At 41.9% G+C, this 19962-nt stretch overlaps 1 protein-coding gene across 9 annotated transcripts in view; it reads right to left on the bottom strand.

Annotated features, from left to right (window-relative positions):
* The window catches only part of LOC148541905 (uncharacterized), a 165025-nt gene extending 145070 nt beyond the window's left edge, over positions 1–19955 (bottom strand). For all 9 annotated transcript variants that reach the window (XM_088475402.1, XM_088475437.1, XM_088475446.1 and 6 more), the window contains exons 1-3: positions 19929–19955; positions 18515–18541; positions 5148–5183 (exon numbers count right to left, since the gene is read on the bottom strand). In XM_088475402.1, coding sequence (XP_088331528.1) covers positions 5148–5150 — 3 coding nt within the window. In that variant the 5' untranslated portion in view covers positions 5151–5183; positions 18515–18541; positions 19929–19955. The remainder of the gene's footprint in view (positions 1–5147; positions 5184–18514; positions 18542–19928) is intronic.
* Between the last annotated feature and the right edge of the window lie 7 nt (positions 19956–19962).

Raw genomic sequence — 19962 nt, forward strand, 5'->3', positions numbered from 1 at the left:
TCACATATGTCAAAAGACTATCCTGTGTTTTGCAACTGAAACTCATAGACTTAGAATGAATATTTGTTTGAGAGTAAAGACTCTTATATTTGGAAGACAAATAGGAATTAACGTTTGGTCAAAAAATGATATACTGCATTTAGCAGAAAAAATACTGCAGTTGGTTTAATGAGCATAAAGACGTTGTCTTACCCCTATGTTTAGCAGAATTCAGCTGCTGACCACTGGTGTTTGACAGCCGAGGAAGGAGTGAGCTGCCAAAGCTGACTAACCCCCTCCTAGATGTTTAACAGCTAGGGCAGGTGCTTACTAAACAAGGCTGCTGTAACCAATCAGAAGCCATATTTACTATACATATAATTAGTGGAAATTTGAATGTCCAACCCATTTTTCTAACAGTATGCCATGTATTCTTTTGATAGAGAATCGTAGGTGGGCTCCCCCTGAGATGGTGCATGGAAGGGTGCAAATGTAGGCAGACCGTTAAACTTGGTGTCATATTAGTTATCTAATAAAAATCTAAAATATAAACGTGCCTCTACCCAACTAAGCTAAAGAGTTATATTTCAACTACAGTATTTATCATCCCAACATCCACTGTGCATGGGTCCCAGGATGAGCTGTGGTACTTCAGCACAGAGCTGTCTTTTTCTGGTCTGAGGTGCATTATGTTTTGTGGGTGGGAGGAGCATGACATTTTTTTTTTCAAAAACATTTTTTTCTACATTAAAACGCTATTCATCATGATCATAATGAAGTTGATGATGAGGAGTGGTGACTCACAATTCACTTAAAGGCTTTATTCATGCAGACACATTTAACAACCTCTGTTGTCACATATAAATTAGGTATGTGCACCACAGCAAATATGTGTAAATGTGTGAAAGCCTTTTAGGTCTGCATTTCCGATGTATATGCATTCAAACCGATAGGAACCCCAAGGTGCGCTCATAATAAAATTAAAAGTTTTCAATTAGTCTTTATTTAATAGCATTCATTATTCTAGTTGCATGAAGGATATCTAGTTGCATGGAAAGGCACCCCTCTACCCTATTCCAATTGATGTGGTACCTGGAGAGACACCCTCTGCATAGGAAGGGGCAGAGCATGCCCTTAAGATGTGCCTGGCACCTAACTTCCTGTTCCCAGGACTCCCCTACACTCGCTGTGTGACCTCATGATGTCACATGTACCATAAGTGTGTGTATGCGGGAAGGGGGTAGGGGTAGTGCCTTCCCAGGGCACCCTGCTACACCACTTCTGGTCTGCTCTCTCATAAGGTGGAATTATCCTTAAAGCCTGCAGCAATGACATTGGTGATAAAGGACAACTGGCCCAATATTTCAGTAAAAATGAGCATGATACGTAGAATTATTTATTCAAAAAATATGAATTAATCCCTAAGAGATTTGGCATCTTCACCTCAAGCGCAGAATGACTTAATTTCATTCACACTGGATTGTCACAAATATGTTTACTTTATGCTTGGGCCGATCGGCGGGACTGGCCAATCAATGACCAGCTTTAGCCATCTGTGAAGTGTACAGTCGGTCATTGAAGCTCTCTGAATAATTTTATCACACGTTAGGTGAAACCGCACTCCAATATATAAAGGCAAGCATAGTGTAGTTAGCATAAGATTCATTTTACAATTTGGGGTTTTTAAACCTATACCCAAGTACCCCCAAACAATGCATGATTTCCACATAACCTCAAAACTCATAGGTGACAAAACATGTAGCACTGGCATATGTGGCTATTGTAGAATACCTCTGTCACTGATTATAAGAATAGAGTTCACATGCAAACTGTCGGGGGAAACAGAAGAAAGTCCTGTAATCCCCTATACTAAATACATCAAATGTAATGACATGCAATTGTCACTCTCCAGTTGTTGTAATAGTGGACACCACAAAAAAAAGGCAAAATGCAAGCAGACTGATTAGTGTTTTGATTGTAATGTACTAAATGTCACACTGGGGTGACCATACATGGAGATCTGAATCAACACTTTATTAATATCTAGTAATCAGTGACTCAAACATTAGTCTACAGTTGGCAACATTTAGAAAATGGGAGATAACGGAGGTCAGATGCAACTGGGAGGTGATACTGTAGTTAGCCTCCCCGGAATATTGGTTCAGCACACTAATGTGCTATCACTGGCCCTGATTTCCATGCAGGTCCGAATCTGACTATATTCTGAGTGTGAATGGATTAAAAAATGAATGCAAATGCAACTGTATGGATGTTCTAATTCATCTGTATCGCACTGCCCCAGTCTCTCCATATGCAAGAGCAGCTGTCATCATCATCATCGGCACTGACACCTATCCTATGATAGGTGCAGGAGCTCCATCTCAAATTGGCATCCGCGAGGCACATGGACGACTCAAAATAGTGAGTAACATTCCCATGAAACTCTCACAAAATGTATGGCTGCCACCCAGAAATGACCATTTAGCGTTGGCAGAGAAATGTCTGTGATGCGTACTATTATGAATAATGCGGCCCATTAGTGAAGATGTTATGTGGCCCGTGACGTGTGCACAGTATGCAAAAATATCACCAGATGCAGCCCCATTCGGACTAATGTGAGTATCAGGCCCATTGTTTGTTGAGAACACAACTCCAAAGCAAAGTATTTCTAATTAAGGAAAAGCCCCATTATATAATTGTTTACTTTATTTTTATAGAACATGTACAGCTGCGTTTTCTGAAAGTAATGGAGAAATAACTCGGACAAAGCCCTATATAACTTTTACACATCCTGTAGGACCCAAATGGATTATAAATGGGACTACAATATCTTGTTTGGTGGTATGTTTATTACTCTGAATAGAGTCATAGGGGTCATATTTACTAAAGGTCGCCTTTAATCCATTTTGATCAATTTTAAATTGATGAAAATCGATCAACATCGATATTGAGTTTCTGGGGATAAATCACACATTTACTAATACTTAAAAAACAAATCTAAAATTGTCTGTTAGTAAATGTATAATTTAGAAACACAGAAACACAACATCGATGTTGATCGATTTGAATCTATTTTCATCTATTTTAAAATAATCAAAAGCGATTAAAATTCACCTTGCAAAGTGTAGAGAGAAATATATTTGCAGGCAAATAATATTTGCATAGAAATACTGGCTTTATACAAGATGGATATTTTTTTTCTTTTAGGAATCTGGGTGATGTGTCTTCAAGAAAGAATAGTAAATGTAAATATTTAAAGTGTGACCTTTTTTTTAATGTTTACGATTTGAATAATGCATATGTCTCATTATGACCAAGGGGACTCTAATTTTCATAATTAAATGACCAAGAGAAGATCACAAAAACATTATGCATGCAATCAGTACTGTTGGTGGTTTGTATTTCCGGAGATGTCTTCATAAAATCTTCCATGAAAGAGTTTGGCACATGTAAATCAGCAAGCATAACAGTTAGAAACACAGCATCACTTTACCTACACGGAATGCACTATAGGGGGTACAAAGCGCACTTAAATATTTGGTTGCAATGAAACTCAGCTTTAATTATCTGACAAGAAAACTCGGACATTGCTCAGATTTTGCCAGAGACAAAACTAAAAGACTGGCTGGAGGAACTAACAATTCTTTCACATTAATTTTTCTCATGTTTAGAAGGAAATAAATCTGCTTTCCTTAACAGTGGGATCCCCAATCTCTGTCTATATCTCCAGCTTTCTATAAAAGTTCATGACACCAGTAATAAGGAAAAGTCAACATGTTAGTCCCTCGTTCTCAAGGAAGAAAATGGATTTTGATATGGGTCTCAATTTCCTCGTTGTGACTGTGGGATTCAGACCAGTAAATTAATCTTAATGCAGTTCAGCAGGTTATGCTGAGACACATATTACATGCCACTAAAGAAAACAGCAAATTTCAACCACCACCTAACATAAAACATGAGCGTTACGTTTCCAATTACTATTCATGTAAAAATGTCAATGTTTTACGATGTTTTATGTTAAGACAGTATTGAAGAATAGTTCAAGCAAAAGTTACAAGAGTCACAGCAATAATCAAACAACATGCATAACAGCCAGCGTCGTGTTTACAGTGAAGGGCTGGTAAGACTGGCAAATACCCTCTAGGCCACATTGTTTGTGGGCTGGCCCTGAGATAACTCTGAGGCTTCCTTCAATGTCCTATAATAAGCTATGAAATGTATACAGCCCCTATGGTCATCATTCAGAGCAGGATCTAAATCCATTTGCAGCTCACACATATGAGCATGTTCGTACAGCACATGTGTGCCAAAACGCAGCCATATTTAGTACTGAGCACAACTTATGGTGCATACACACGGTCAGATTATGTGTCAGATCTGAATGATAACGATTGTAAAAATGGTTCAATCGTGACATGTGGGGCATGCATTGATGAATGATGCACGTTCCTGCATGTCAGATAACGATCTCTGAAACCTGATGTGTTTGCAGTCAGATTTTAACGATTTCATTCATTTTAATACTGTCAGAAATCGTTCAATCGTTCATCGTTGATGAAATCGTTCAAATCGTTGTAAAAATCGTTCAATCGTTCATAGTTCATCTGACAAATCTGACCGTGTGTATATGCACCATATGGCATTGCATTTGGGCAGCTGTGTCAGAGGGTGTTCACGTGTGAGTTACAGTGTTGTGGAGGCAAAAGTCACCCACGCCTCTTAGGGATGCATCCGATTTTAGATTATGTATTCCCATTTAGGATCCACGCACACTACATTACAAGTTGCACATATGTTCAGATTTTGTGGCCATATTTTTATATGTACTGTACGTCCAAGCGGCATTTTTGTAGGCAGATATAAACTAGGTTTCATTGTCCCATAATGTCAGTCACACAGTAATTCTTCTTCAAGGTCTGAGTAGAGGAAATAGGTAGAGCCATGATAATTCTGCAGCAGGACCTTGCTCATTATAAGCTGTTGCGTCTGCATTCCTTTCCTTAATGGCCTTTTAAGGTCAGCATGTGAATGGCTGCTGCTGTACACTGGACACCTTACTTATGCTGTGCCCCCAAGGCCAGACATCACCAGCACTCCCCTGCAGGTTTGCAATATGTTTTCACAGCTCAGAAGCTTTCACACATTATAATGCAAAATGTTAAACTCACCATCCGTCCTGGAATTCCAAGACCACCTTTATCTCCCTGATTATCAATGGAAATAAAATGGTGTTATAATTTCATTCTCTACTATTTCAAATACTTTTTTTCTTTTAATGATTGTTTGTCAATGAAGCTTTCCAATATGTATTACCTGTCTGCTTACATTCATTAAATTACCTGTTGTCTTCATTGAAGAGTTTATTGAGCCACCTAAAATAATGTTCTCAGATGAAATTGATTTTTCTCAAAGTCATAATCAGGGCCGTAACTAGGTGTGTGTGACCAGTGCTGCACCATGGCCCTTGCTTCTGGTTAGCAGGGTGTCGTTCCAGCTAGTATCGCTACGGCAGTGCCACCCAAAACGTCCTTTGGATGCTACAGACAGACACCCTGTTGTGTATATACGGGGGCCGGCACCACCATTAGGCAGCTGCTTTGGGGCGCTGGCCACTGGAGGGCGCTGCTCGCTGTCCTTATATTTGGGCCACCGGGACAGTTCCCGCTGGGACGGCACTGCGCCCCACTTCCCACAGTGGCTTAACACAATCCCCTGCGTTGGGCCAATACTTAACTGCTGCAATCAGAGCTGCTCTGTTCTGAGCTGCTCATTGTAAGGTGTGTAGGGGAGGGGAAAGTACTGCAACCTTCGAGTCAATAATAACGAGCCCACTGCAAGGCTATATAAACAATAGGGTCCGTATTCAATTTGAGGCGTTAAGTCCGGATCTGCGGTAATTTACCGCCGTTGACGTCATTATCGCCTGTTTTAGTTTTACCCCGTATTCAATTTGAAAGACTTTCCGCCTAGGTGGAAAGTCAATGCAATGTAATAGGTGGTAAAGTATCGCCTATGAATGGCAGGCGGTAAAAAGTGCAGAATTGGGCTTTTGGGGTGCAACGTTTCGGGAACCCCCGTGCAGCCTTCAAACAGTCCCACAAAGGTAATCTGTGTCAACATTTTTTAAAAAAAAAATTAAGGACACCCCAAAAATTGACTTTGAAAAAGGGGGCCCAAAAAAAAGTTGGGGTACAAACTTAAAAACTAACGAACTTGACTCTGGGGGGGTCCCCAAGTATGCCCCAAGTGTTTTTTTGATTGCAGGTGTTTGCGGCAGGTGGATTTTTCACGATTTTTAAAGTCACTTTAGCAAGTTTAAAATACGCTGAACCCCATTTCAAGTACCCCAAATTTGATGGGCATAGTTGTTTTGCCCTAAAAAAACCTTCTAAATGCTCTTCTGCATCACCTTATTCAAAGCCGCATTTATGCACCTGCCGCAGCTATTAGAAACCCCAACTTCCTTCAGGAGTTAAAAATGGGGGTACCCTTTGTCATCCCCTATGTCTACACATCTTTAGGGGGGTCCCTAGAATATTTCCCGAAAATTCCCGTTTTGTTTAGCCTGTAAAAAAACAGGGTAAAAATTTACAAAAAAAATTACATAGGCCCCCCCCCAAAAGCCAAACCAGCCCCAGGCTTGCCAGCCAGTGGTGGTTTCTAAAAATATGGGGAACAAATTGTGTAGGGTTCCACCGTATTTTAGAAACCAACCCAAGGCTGCAGGGACCAGTTCTGGTTTTAAATATAGGGGTAAAAAAAAACGTGGGGATCCCCCTATATTTAAGACCAGCACCAGTCCCAACCGACTGAGGTCCAATGCCACAGCCCGGAGACCCAATAACCGGGGCTCCAGGTCCAAAGCATTAGCACCCCAAATCGGTCAGCGCAAGCCGGTGAGCTCGGGGGAGCGGGGACCCCCCAAAGAAGGGTCCCCTCCCTCCCGAGCACCACAGGCTTACGCTGAAGCCCGGGGCTCTTCCCCATACCCCTGGTTCGGCGGGTATGGGGGTAATGGGGGGGCCAAATAATGTAAAACCCCCGTCAAGGCCCTGCAGACTGCAGAGGTGAACGCCTGGCGTTGCCTTGTATTTTACTATGCTACCACAGATCAGAGTTTGAGCAGGTGGTAACTGACTACAGATGGGCTGCAAAAGGGATTTGAATCAGCGATCGGAAGCTGTGATAGAGCCAGGATCAATCTCACTTTTGAACGCTGCTTGTGCAACACAATAGTAAGGAAATTTACCACAAAATAATCTCTTATAGCTTTCTCCAGCCAGATCAGCAGGCTGAGGGTCCATGTTTGGCAATGCTGAATAAATTATCCCTTGTAAAGCATTACTATAAGCCTCTAATAGCATACTTACCTACTCTCCTGGAAGTTGTGGGAGGCTGCTGAGTTTTCAGGTAGTCCTCCACACCCCCGGAAGAGTGTCCGGATCTCCCACATCTCGTCCTGTAAAAACAGGAATCGTGGCCCGTATTGTGGGGCGGGGCCAAAATGACACAAATACGAGTCATTTTAGCCCGTCCTCTCCCCATGGACCCGTGCATAGTGTCATTTTGCCTAATGACATGAGAGACTGGCTCCGCCCCCGAAGCAGTCAGCTGTATCTCTTCTCTGGGCTTCTCCCGGAGATGGGATGAAAAAAGTAGGCAAATATGGCTAATAGTGACAGCTTTGTAGCTACTTAGCTTGATTCGGATGTGCACGGAATGCTGTTGTTTGCATAGTTGAGCTATGTTTTGCCGTTGTGTATGCACGGAAAGTCAAGAAAATCCATACTGAGCATGTGCAAACCAATGTGTGGCCTCATTGTGTTTTCCATTGTAAGGGCATTTATAAAACCAAATAAGATAACTGAGGTGGGAGTAAAGCATAACAGAGCAAATAACTGTGTACCTGGACAAACCATGTTGCAATCAGGTCTGTCATCAGCTCTGATGGGCCCGGGTACTGGGGTGTGGCATGGCCAATTCCCGGGAGACGTGGCTACACCCCTTCGCTCCCAAAAAATGAAAAGGAAACCTAGTCTGTCCCAGAGTCTACAGCACATGTGCAGCCATTTTCCCGGTGTTTTCCATACTGCACTTAACGGTAGGAAAATGGTCACAGTTGCCATTTTCCAGGCGTTTTTTACAGCGCTGACACTGGCGCCGACATGGAACTTCGGAGTGATAAGTATGCAGGGTGTATGGTGTGGGCCGCACTGCACACCCTGCACCCATTATAAATACGCCCCTGGCAGCCGTAGCCGCACATCGGACAATGAGATGCTATACAGATGTGGTTGCAGAGGCAGTTCTGCATCCAAAGAAGAGAACACCAGAGAAGGCTTTCTGGAAGCCCGTGCCACTTGAACATGAATCAGAAAACATCTTGTGCCCTGCAGAGCCTCACAGCCTGTTACAAATCCTACTTGGTATGTATTAATAATAAATGGAAGGGTGGATTTTAAACATGAAACAATAATTGTATTAATGTTGACATCTGTGATTAAAGAGAGAGATTGTGTGAGGATTTACACATGTTTGGACATTTGCCAGCTTTGGGTAAAGTGACTGTAGCAGATTCCAACATTTCTCTTGGGAAAGAGCTCAGTTCTAAGGTTTATTAAATAAATTGGTGAACTGTAAGTAGCCACAGTTCTTGTATAGTACAGCAGGTCCATGTAGCCGTCTATATTTGCTTGAAGGAAGAGGCTCTATAGGCTGTTGAACTTCCAGTGGTGAGAAGGGTCTGTTACGTTTCATGTCTTTATTGAATCTAGGGGCTTATGTAATAGGGTGCGATCTTGTGCCACTGCGGGAACTCCTGCGGTTCTTCCCGTATTTTTAAAGCAGCAATCATTTTAAAGGCAAAACCAGATTGGTCTTGCCTTTAAAATGTTTGCTGCTTTAAAAATACGGGAAAACTCTAATGTTCATGGAGGTGAGCAAATTTTTGCTACTGCGTGAAAATCCTTAAACCTTGTACAGTGCATGCATTACAAAGAGCGTACGCGCAAAGGCACCGTTGCGATTGAGACAAACGGTATCTTGGAAAAGTGCTCTGGACGGTGACTGGGAGGTGGTTCTGGACAGTGACTGGGAGGTGGCTCTGGACGGTGACTGGAAGGTGGCTCTGGACGGTGACTGGGAGGCACACGGAGATGGTGCGTCGCTGAAGTGTTTGCGCACACAGACGCCTAATCATTCACTCTGGAGGCCACACTCAGAATATCTATAGCAGGGCCGCAACTAGGGGGGGGCTGGAGGTGCACGTGCACCGGGTGAGCCGCTGTACCTGGTGCCAGTGACCTCCAGCCCGGCGCTGCAGAGAGGCTCCAAGCCGGACGTCCGCTGGTAATATTTATTACCAGCGGGCGCCCGGCTCCTTCTCTGCAGCGACGCGGTGTAGCCGGAGCCGGAGGCTGGAGTTCTCTCCCGAACTCCAGCTTCCGGCTCTCCCCACGGGCATGACATCTCCCCCATAGTTCCAAGGAGCAGCCGGCGGACCGGACGCGACGCTGGATGCAGGAGCGGGGTTCAAGGTAAGTATTTTTTTTTTTAATAAGCTGCACTACAGGGGCATTATTATGGGGGGCAGGGGCATTACCACAGGGGCATTACTATGGGGGCATAGGCAATAAGGGGCATTACTAATGGGGCATGAGCACTACAGGGGCATTACTATTGGGGCATGGGCACTACAGGGGCATTACCACAGGGGCATTACTGTGGGGGCATGAGCACTACAGGGGCATTACTGTAAGGGCACTACAGGGATATTACTATGGGGGCATGGACAATACAGGGGCATTACTATGAGAGCATGGGCACTACAGGGGCATTACTATGAAAGCATGGGCACTACAGGGGCATTAATATGGGAGCATGGGCACTACAGGGGCATTACTGTATGGTGGGCACTACAGGGGCATTACTATGGGGGTATTAACATATGGGCATTACTATGGGGGCATTACAATATGGGCACTACTGCAGGGGGAATTACATGGGGGGCGCCAAATTACTGTCTTGCCCCTGGTGACAAAAATCCTAGTTTCGGCCCTGTCTATAGAAAGGCTTTGTAGCGACATTTGCATAAAGTCGCAAACAGGTAACCGCCAAAAGACGCAGACGCATCAGGCATTTAGTATCTGTTCTTATATTATAAAAGCTATTATATCTTTCAGCTGTTATTCTTTTAGTTGATTATAGCTTGGAGTGTGTGTCTGCCTTATTATTATATCTGGGTATATAATACATTATGCTTTCTAAAATGTTACTGTTATTTCTGTAGTGACTTTTTCAGTTATTCATATGATATTTCATGGGGGTGATTCTGAAATGGACGCAGGGAAGAAATCAGGCGCAAGTGGCTGATGTTTTCCCTGTGCGCACGTGTCGCCTGTAGGGAGTGATCAGACGTGTAAGATGATGTGATGATACCATTCCTGGTGTTATGCGTTTTACAGGAAAACCCCCATGTTATGTAATTTTGTGTCATTGTAGCATAATAATTTCCTGTGTCCCAGCATGGTGGCTTGTGACAAGCTTGTTAATATCTTCAGAGTTAAACGAGCAGGAGGAAATTACTTACTGTAGCTTTGAGGATTTGCTCCTGGACACTGAATAAATGTGTGCAGGCAATGACCTCACATGGAGTAGATGATGCAATAATCTAAAGGAGCGTACACACTGGGCGATTAGGAAAGACAGCATGATTACGACATCGTAATCGTACAGTTGTTCCTGATCCCCTGTAGTGTCTGCACTGAACGATATATCGGTCAGTGCAGGCACTGTCCCTCATCCCTGAACATTCCCAATCTATCGTTATCAGGAGATTGGCCTGCATGTTCCGGCGATGGACAATGTCGGGAACGACCAGCGGGAGCACGCATCGCTGGTCATTTCTGACATTAAAGTGCACGATTTGTGCTTGATTACTGAGAGATTGCACGATTACGATGTCGTAACTCAGTAATATCGCCAAGTGTGTACGCAACATTAAACCTAGAACGCCTGCGGAGCATGTCTATTATTGGTTAGGGTTCATCAGATCTGGGAATAAAGCTCGGAAGAAATCCTGCAAGCATGCAGTAACTAAGCTGCTTTGTAATACTCTTCTCTGTAATGCCTCTAAACAGGAAAAGATTCGCAGTATGAACGTTCTGCTATGTCAGCAATTTTATTGTACAGTTGTTATATTTCACCTTCCATTTCATTATGTGCTGACACTAATTCCTTAATTTTATTTTCTGTAAGATGTTCTCTCACCCAGCTAAGAAAGATCTGTTTTCACTTAAATAAATAAGATCAGAACTGACCAGTGTCAGACTGGGGCATAAAGGGCTCACCGGGGGGATGAAGCAGTAGGGGCCCATGTTTAAGGGGTGTGGTCATCCACCAGAGTGGGTGTGGCCAGACACCACAGTTGTTTGGCTAACCATTAGGCAAATAATGGTGTAGTTTCTATAGAAGAAAATGAAGATGTTTTTCAGTGGTCCTGCTCCACAAGATAACTGACCCTCCAATAGTAACAGTATATAATTCAGTGCACGGTCTGGAATGGGTTTGACCCAAGAGGAGAGGGTGGGGACCTCAGTCAGTGGGGCTTACCAGGGATTTCCCCTGTACCCCTGTGGGCCAGTGCGGCCCTGCATCTGACTACAGTTGTGTAAGCTGATGTTTTTCTCTTCTTCATTGTAATTTAATGAAAGTGCCAAATCATAATAAATAAGATCACATCGGACTACAGTTGTGTCTTATAATGATATAAGCAAAGTGATTGGTATTCTAAACACAACTCGACAGAATGTGTAGTTAATAAACCACCTATAGGCCATCGATGGTTATTTCTCAGATGTGTAATTTGCTATGAGCGTGCTTGAGAAATTTGCCTTATAGCGTTAAAGCCTCAAGAAAGACACAATAAGAGGGCAAGAGTCTAACCTGCCCGCGCCCAGTCGATGGAATAACTCATAGCTTGGTATTCCTTTTATGTGAGTAAATCAGTCTTTTAAAATGATACTTCAGAGTGTAAGTCATTAATGTTCATACAGTACTGCAGTGGTAAATGTAAGGGAAAAAGAAACACCCAGAAGGCATATTTATGTTAAAGAATAAGTCTGCTAGCATTTACATGCGATCTGTACTGCACAATGGCTACATAAATAATTAAGAAAGAATTAAGACCATATGTGACTGAGCTAAATTACTTTGCATTGGAATGGTATATTTGTGTATTATACATTTCAGTTTTCTTTAAGACAAATAGTTTTAACAAATAGCTTTAACTGGGGACCAATATGTATTATGAAGTTGATTGCCTGCAGAGTTATTCTACCCCCGCCTTTGAGCTGGATCTCGTCAACTCCCCTCTGATGAAAACCTGGTAAAAGGACTAAAAATGATCCTTCAACATTCAGTCGCCAAGAGGTGGCTCATAGGTACATTTACAAAATATTACTGAAGTGAAAAGAAAGGGAAAACAAACCTATGAGCTATTCCATCTACTGGACGAAGGCAGGTTAGTTTCTTGCCCTGTTTAGTGTGCCTTTTTTCAGGCTTAAACGTTAAAAGGCAAATTTCTTGAGTACACTCATAAATCCCTTTGTTTATATCATTATAGTACACAACTAGTCCGATGTGATCTTATTTATTATGATTGGCACTATCGCTACATTACAATAAAGAAGAGAAAAACATCAGCTTACAAAGGAATGGACAATAATGGGTAAGCACTATGGATGTGCAGGCTCGGATTAGTTCGGATTTTCCCGCCAAATTCGGATTTTTCCCGTCATATTCCAGGGATGTAACTAAGGGTGTGGAAGCGATGTGGCCACACACAGTGCAGAGCTCTGTGAGTGGCACCGCCGCACACCCACGGCTCCCTCATCTGGCCTAGAATGGCACCCTGCAGCCAGAATCTATGCAGCAGTGCCATCTGGAGAGTCCTTAGGATGCTTCAAATGGTCACACCGATGCCTTTACAGCTCTCCGCGGCATCCTGATGATACTCCGGGCTTTGCTGTAAGTGGCCACACCCCTCCATGTGACATCACGCGGAGGGGATGTGGTCTGGGAGCGCTAGTTACGGCGCTGTTCTTGAGGATGAGGTCCCAAGGGCGGTAAAGCAGGCCTATGATGATGCAATTCCACATCGTTATGTCCCTCCCAATTCACTTAAAAAATAGATGAGATGCGGGACTGTTGTCTAGTCTCCTGGCAATGTATCGCACATTCCAGGAGAATAGGAAAATATGGTCTAAATGAGCTGTATTGTATAGCAGCCAAGTAAGAGGCCCTATCTTTACTGTGTGGGCGGTACTAGCAAACCTGCCATACAACTCATAGGACCTTTCAATGTAAAGTAATCCAAACATGAGTTATATTAACCAATCAGCCCTCAACATTTCACAGTCCAATGACTGAGTTACATCAAGTGGCTCCATTTTCAAAGATAAGACCTAAAGTTTAACAAATAGCACATATAGCTTTGCCAATTTCAAAATGACTACCTGGCTAGTTGGAAGACGACATTGCAATGATTTAACAAGATTATATGTTTCACTTTCAATTCATATTTTCCTTGTGTCTTCTCTCTGTAGGCCTTAATTATCCATGTATGATTTTTTTTTTTTTGGTAATTTTAATGTTTTAGCTATCTCTTTGCCAGTTAAATATGTGCCTGTAGCAACCATTATTTTTAAAAGTGCAGGAAGAATATGAAGATTGAAAATAAAAAGGCTGTGGACAAATGAGAAGACTAATTTTTTTAGGTGGTTCCACTGCTTTTGTTAATTTGGCATGAAGTGTTCCTAATCTTGAATATGGCTTGTTACCAAAAAGTTTACACAGTTGTAGGAACCCAAGTATATGAGGACTGAATGACAATGTCTAAAACAAAAACAGTAAAAAAAAAGAAGTCATTCTGCAACATTCCCTTTGAAGCTACACTGTCCATGGGTTTTGGATTAGAACATCTGGCCAACTTCACTTGCATCTTCCCAGCTATTTCATGGCACTTAATGTTTCCCTGTTTTGCTTCTCCCTGTTCTTTAATATAGCAATATGGGCATGACACGAACCTTTCAGGTTATAGCCTCTTATGTATTTATTTTAAAGCTTTCTATACCGCTGGGGATCTCTTATACGGCAGCCTGTCGTGGAGGCGCCTAATTGTTGTATCTGTATCACTAAACTGCTTCCTATCCTCATAAAATCCTTCAAGTTTAACAGGGGATGTGACAAGTCTGTAAAAACTGTGGTATCTGTCCACCCTCAAAGATAAATGAAATATGGAGGTCATTTCGGGATAATGGCTAAAAAAAGAAAAAAGGTTAATGAAGTATAAATATATTTTAATATAATTCTAAAATGCTGTGTGAATCATGAAACAGATTATTTTCTTTTGAATGGGTAATGTTAGACTTTGACTCAGCGGCTGATACAGAGTTGGGAGGAAAGCAACAGAAAATAAAGCAGCAGATTTGCTCCTAGAAAATCCATGTAGCAATGCAAGAGGTGCAAATTAATTTATATTTTAATTTTGCATGCAGAGTAAATACTGGAAACTTCTGCATTTAGCTCACAAATGCTGGACAGCTTTATTTTTGCACGGCCATTAAGAACTGAGCTTGGACACGCCCCTTCCAACTGTCATTTTCTATACACATGTTACATTTTCCTCTGCTGCCTAGATGCAAAGTTGCTCCTTTTATTGTTCTCTCCCAACTCTAGGGCTGATTCTAAGTTGGATACACTGCAGATGTTGGACGCATGCAATCAGAGTCCGTGTGCATAGATATGCGGGAGACAGGGGTGTATCTAGGGATCCAAGCACCCCTGGCAATGTAATGGACTGGCGCCTCCCCTATGCAGTGCCCCCAGTAGTAACCCTCCAGTAGCAATCCTCCTATGCTGCATTGCCCCCATTAGTAGCCCCCCCTATACAGTGCCCCCAGTAGTAGTCCCCCCTATACAGTGCCACCAGTAGTGGCCACCCCCCTAAATTACCCCCAGTAGTGGCCACCCCTATACAGTGCCCCCAGTAGTGGCCACCCCTATACAGTGCCCCCAGTAGTGGCCACCATCCTAAATTGTCCCCAGTAGTGGTACCCATATACAGAGCCCCCAGTAGCAGGCACCCCCCCATAAAGTGCCCCAGTAGTGGCCACCCCCTATTTTAGTGCCCCCAGTAGTGGCCACCCCTATAGAGTGCCCCCCCTAGTGGCCACCCCCCTAAATTGTCCCAAGTAGTGGCCACCCATATACAGAGCCCCCAGTAGCAGGCACCCCCCCATAAAGTGCCCCCAGTAGCGGCCACCCCTTATTTCAGTGCCCCCAGTAGTGACCACCCCTATAGAGTGCCCCCAGTAGTGGCCACCCCCCTAAATTGCTCCCAGTAGTGGGCTCCCCTATAGAGTGCCCCCAGTAGTGGCCACCCCTATACAGAGCCCCCTGTAGTGGACACCCCCCCATAAATTGCCCCCAGTAGCAGCCACCCCCTATTTCAGTGCCCCCCCTACACACACACACAAAGAAAAAAAAAAAAAACTTACCTGATCCCCACTCCTGACAAGACCGCCGCTGTCCGCTCAGTCCCGCCCGCTCTTCTCCTGCATGGGAGAGACATCATATGTCATGACGTCCCTCCCATCACATACTGCGGGGGGAACCGGCACACGGTGCTCTAAGTGAGCTCCAGCCAGCTCGCCCCAACGGACGATGCAGCAGCAAATGAGAGTCTGTCTGACTCTCATTAGCTGGCTGCTATTACAAACAGACAGCCGCCGCTGTCAGCTGCGTGTTTCTAAACTGTGTAGGGCAGACCGCTCTCACTGCGGTCTGCCCTACACTTGTGGGGCCGAGGGACTTGTCCACCCCTTGGCTACTGGTGGCACTGCCGGGTAGCGCCCCCCCTTTGGTCGGCGCCCCTGGCGAGTGCCATCCTGGCCAATGTGTAGATACGTCCCTGGCGGGAGACAGAGATGTGCATGGTCTCAGTGGTTGCTTACACAGATGCAGAATAGGAGGCTATAATTAGAGGGATAATCTGCACCTGCCATAGGGCTAGTGCAGACGCACCAAGCATTATTTGAGGGTCTAAAGATGCTGAAAGTGGTCGTCTCCATCTTTGCACATACAGCATGCATGTACTCCAGGAAAGAGCTTGTAGCGTTATTTGCATAATGTTGCAGCAACAATACCGGCAAAGGACGCACTCACGGACGATGCAGCGTCTGATTCAGAATCAGTGCCTCTGTATCAGGCGCCAAAGCTTTAAAAATTTAATGAATTAGAGTGCGACTCTATAAAGTTCTATAAAATGTTACATATAAAACATTACACATACACACACAACTAATGCAGTCTTTATCTTTCTATTCTATAATCTAGACACCATCTATTGTATACAAATCTTAGTGGCAAACATTGGTGTCCCAATAGGTTAAGGCCCGTATGCCCAATATTGTTATTTTTTTTTTACATTTTGCATTCTAGTGAATGACTCAAAAAAGTGGACAGGGCTGACACCTGTTGGTTTGCTACTGCTCAGGCAGATATTACATTGCACAGAAAACATTCCTACATCATTCCAAATACTTTTATTCTGCAGAGCAAAATTCAAAGGTGTCTATGGGAACTGTGATTTGGCCAAATGTAGCCAGCACTAAAAAGCTTTTAGAAGCTTGAGTCCCGATAGCTAATGTCATCTTTTGTTTTGTGATGTTAGCCATTGAAGATTATTGGCTACAATATTGCAAATTGTTTCCGATTCTTTTGCAGCCCAGATTACATCTGCCAGGTCTGAAACCCAGAAGTAAAGACTGCACTGGGACTGTAATTTACTGTAAGAGTTGTCCAGCAAGATTATCTTAATTAAATTCCTGCAGACTAATTGCCGGTAATTCTGGGATTTTGTGATTGCAATTATTTTGTAGTCATTAACCACCTGTCTAACATGGTCTCCTGAGATGTGACCACGTCAAGTTTGGTTTTCCCTGACACGGTCGCATCTGATGTGAACGTGTCAGAGGAGCCTGCCAGTGGCTCCTGGCAGCTAATCTTCCACCAGCTGCTGGGGTCAGCTCACCTGGCCGGCCCCTGGGTTGCAAACTCCCCCCAGTGCAACCTCCCCCCAGTCACCTTTTACCGGCAGGAGTACAGAAGGAGGAAAATCCTAAAAGGATAGCCCACCGTGACTGCAGGAAGACAGTCTTCCAGCAGCCAAGGCTCAGGGTAGCTTTTTTTCTTATTACCAGTATAAAACTAATTTTTCCAAAAAAGTCACCAAAATTGTTGATTTTTAAATTTTCAGATTTGTTAATAAAATTACACTGATTCGGTTTTAAATAGTTATTAATTACATCATTTGATAATTAAAAAAATATATAATTTTGGTGAGATTTTTGGTAAAAATATTAGCCAGTTAAGTGGTTAAACCATCTTCCCCTTACATCATTCACTGCAATATACAAATAATGTTACAATATCCAGTAGTTTATCATAATATATAATGGAATCCCTTCAAATGCTGTCAACTTATAAATATAAAACATACATAATTTTTATGCATAGGTTAAGACTAAGACATATTTTAATATAATTTTTCACATACTTGGAATGGAACAGTACCTACATCTGCTTGTAAACCGACTGTGTATCTAATCGTCACCTACACAAAACTAATATATTGGCTTTTTTTTTCAAATGGTGCAAAATATGGTACAGAGACATTTCAAATTAAGCAGACAACTGTACTGGTATAACATTTTCAGATTTACTAAATTAAACTTTATTCATACTGGGCAAAAAGAGATACATATTTTAAAACGGCTTCAGGCTAAATTACTAGGTAAGAATTATTTTAAGAAAAAAAATCATATGTACGAAACCTTTGTCTACACAATTTTCCATCCCACAGGCATGTTTCGGATACTTAATAGTGTATGATTTAAATACACTATAATTTGTATTGGCTTACAAGGCCAACACATGTATATTTATAGAAAACGTATGCAGATTTTTTTTTTCATACAGAGCATTTATAAACAGATGTTTGCTGCATTATTTTAAATACTAGTCTGGTTTACTTTTATTGCAAGTTTACTAAAGAGCTTCTTTGAGCAGAATACTCACGGAGCACAGTGCTTTGCATAAGTAACTTTCTAATGTGTTAATAGAAGACATAGTTTAGGAAATGTTACATCTTCATGCCCAGAGCACCATATTAGACTTATAAAGTGACATTTCACAAGACGATACAGAACGTAGCACAATCTAATATGATTTTCCTGTATCTTTGTTTTGGCGTCTTGCATCCATGCATTATGTCAGTGACGCATGATAAACTCATAAGACATGTCATCTGGAAATAGGGTCACAATACAAGGCCATTTAATATAGGTTTGCTGCAACCTTGCTTTGATCTGTATGATATTTAAGTTGAACAATGAACATAAAAAGACAAGTATAAGCCATAAGTAATCAACAGAACATTTAAAAAAAAAATGCAAAAGATAAAAAGAATGCTTACCGGAATACCGGGTCTTCCACTGGGACCCTGGAATAAAAGCAGATGGGTTGGTAAAGAAAAAATATATGCTTAATAAATGAACAGCCATGATCATTAGTACAAATAACATACTGTAGACACTTAACATAATGAGAGACCATAATGCTTTAAATAAGATATACTATAGTGCACAATTCTTTTTATTCCAACATGTTCAAATAAGTTCTAATTAAAGTTAATATTTTTCATCCACAAAGAAAGGAAGGAATGTTAAACACATATTTATACAAACAAAACATATTAAAAATAATTTAAAGGTCCTTTAACCAGATCTGGACAAAAACAAGTTTAAAATAATATAGGTAAAGTAAATGAAGGGAAGGGGTTACATTTTGTCTATATAAAAGGTTCCCAAACTTAGTAATCAAGGCACCCTAATAGTCCAGGTTTTAAAGATATCCATGCTTGACCACATGTGACTTAATGAGTACCTCAGTTAACTTGATTAAACCACCTGTGTTCAACCATGGATATGTCTAAAACCTGAACTGTTGGGGTGCCTTAACGAACATGTTTGGGAACCTCTGGTCTATATATTAGTCATTATAATTATTAAAACATGCTGATACTCCATCCAAAGTTTGCACAGAGTATCTAACATATATGCAGTTTAAGTTTATTATAATGAATGGGTGCTGATATATTGGTTCCCCAACATACTGAAAACGTATGATCTACCATACAAAGTGACTGTCAGTCCTACTATTACATATGACAGTAAAATGTGAACAGCTGTATTTTGCTGCATATATTCCTGACCATCCTGCAGGAAGCACTGGCTGCTGGCTCATCATTGGCTGCTGCCATTGAATGTCGTCCCAGAAGTATGTTACTCTAAAAATATGAGCTAGAGCTGTGGAACCAGGGAACCGTAGACCAAAGTTGTTGCATAATAATTCTAGTAATTCGTATTTTCAAAGTTACAAGTCCTTTTAGAAGAAATATTTGTTCCAGTGGCACCACAATTTATTTTATTATAGTACATTCATTCTTTTACGGTAATTGTCCATTATTGGATTTTCCTCAATCTACAGAACTGCTATTAAATAGCAACATCTCGTTGCGCAACCCTACCAAAGAAAGAGCAAATCCCTTCAAGAGTTGATTAAGTTGTAAGTGTAGAGCAGATCTGTTTATGTTCATTCACCTATTTTGACAGTTTCTGACATCCTGTTTAAAGTATGGAAATCTTTTCTGTATTTATTGATATGTAATCATCATTAGTTTTGACATAAAAAAATCTAATAAATCCCAATCTGTAGACATAAGCAGGGATTAAATTGCACCAGGAAAAAACCTCTGGAATTATACACTGAGAAAAAAAGCAAAATATGACTTAAATGTTAAATGCATTAAAATATTACTTTTCTCAAACCTGTCAGATACATGATATAATTATGCACATATAT

Source organism: Taudactylus pleione, unplaced genomic scaffold (assembly GCF_031769625.1).
Source record: "Taudactylus pleione unplaced genomic scaffold, aTauple2 ptg000016l, whole genome shotgun sequence".
NCBI classification, from domain to species: domain Eukaryota; kingdom Metazoa; phylum Chordata; class Amphibia; order Anura; family Myobatrachidae; genus Taudactylus; species Taudactylus pleione.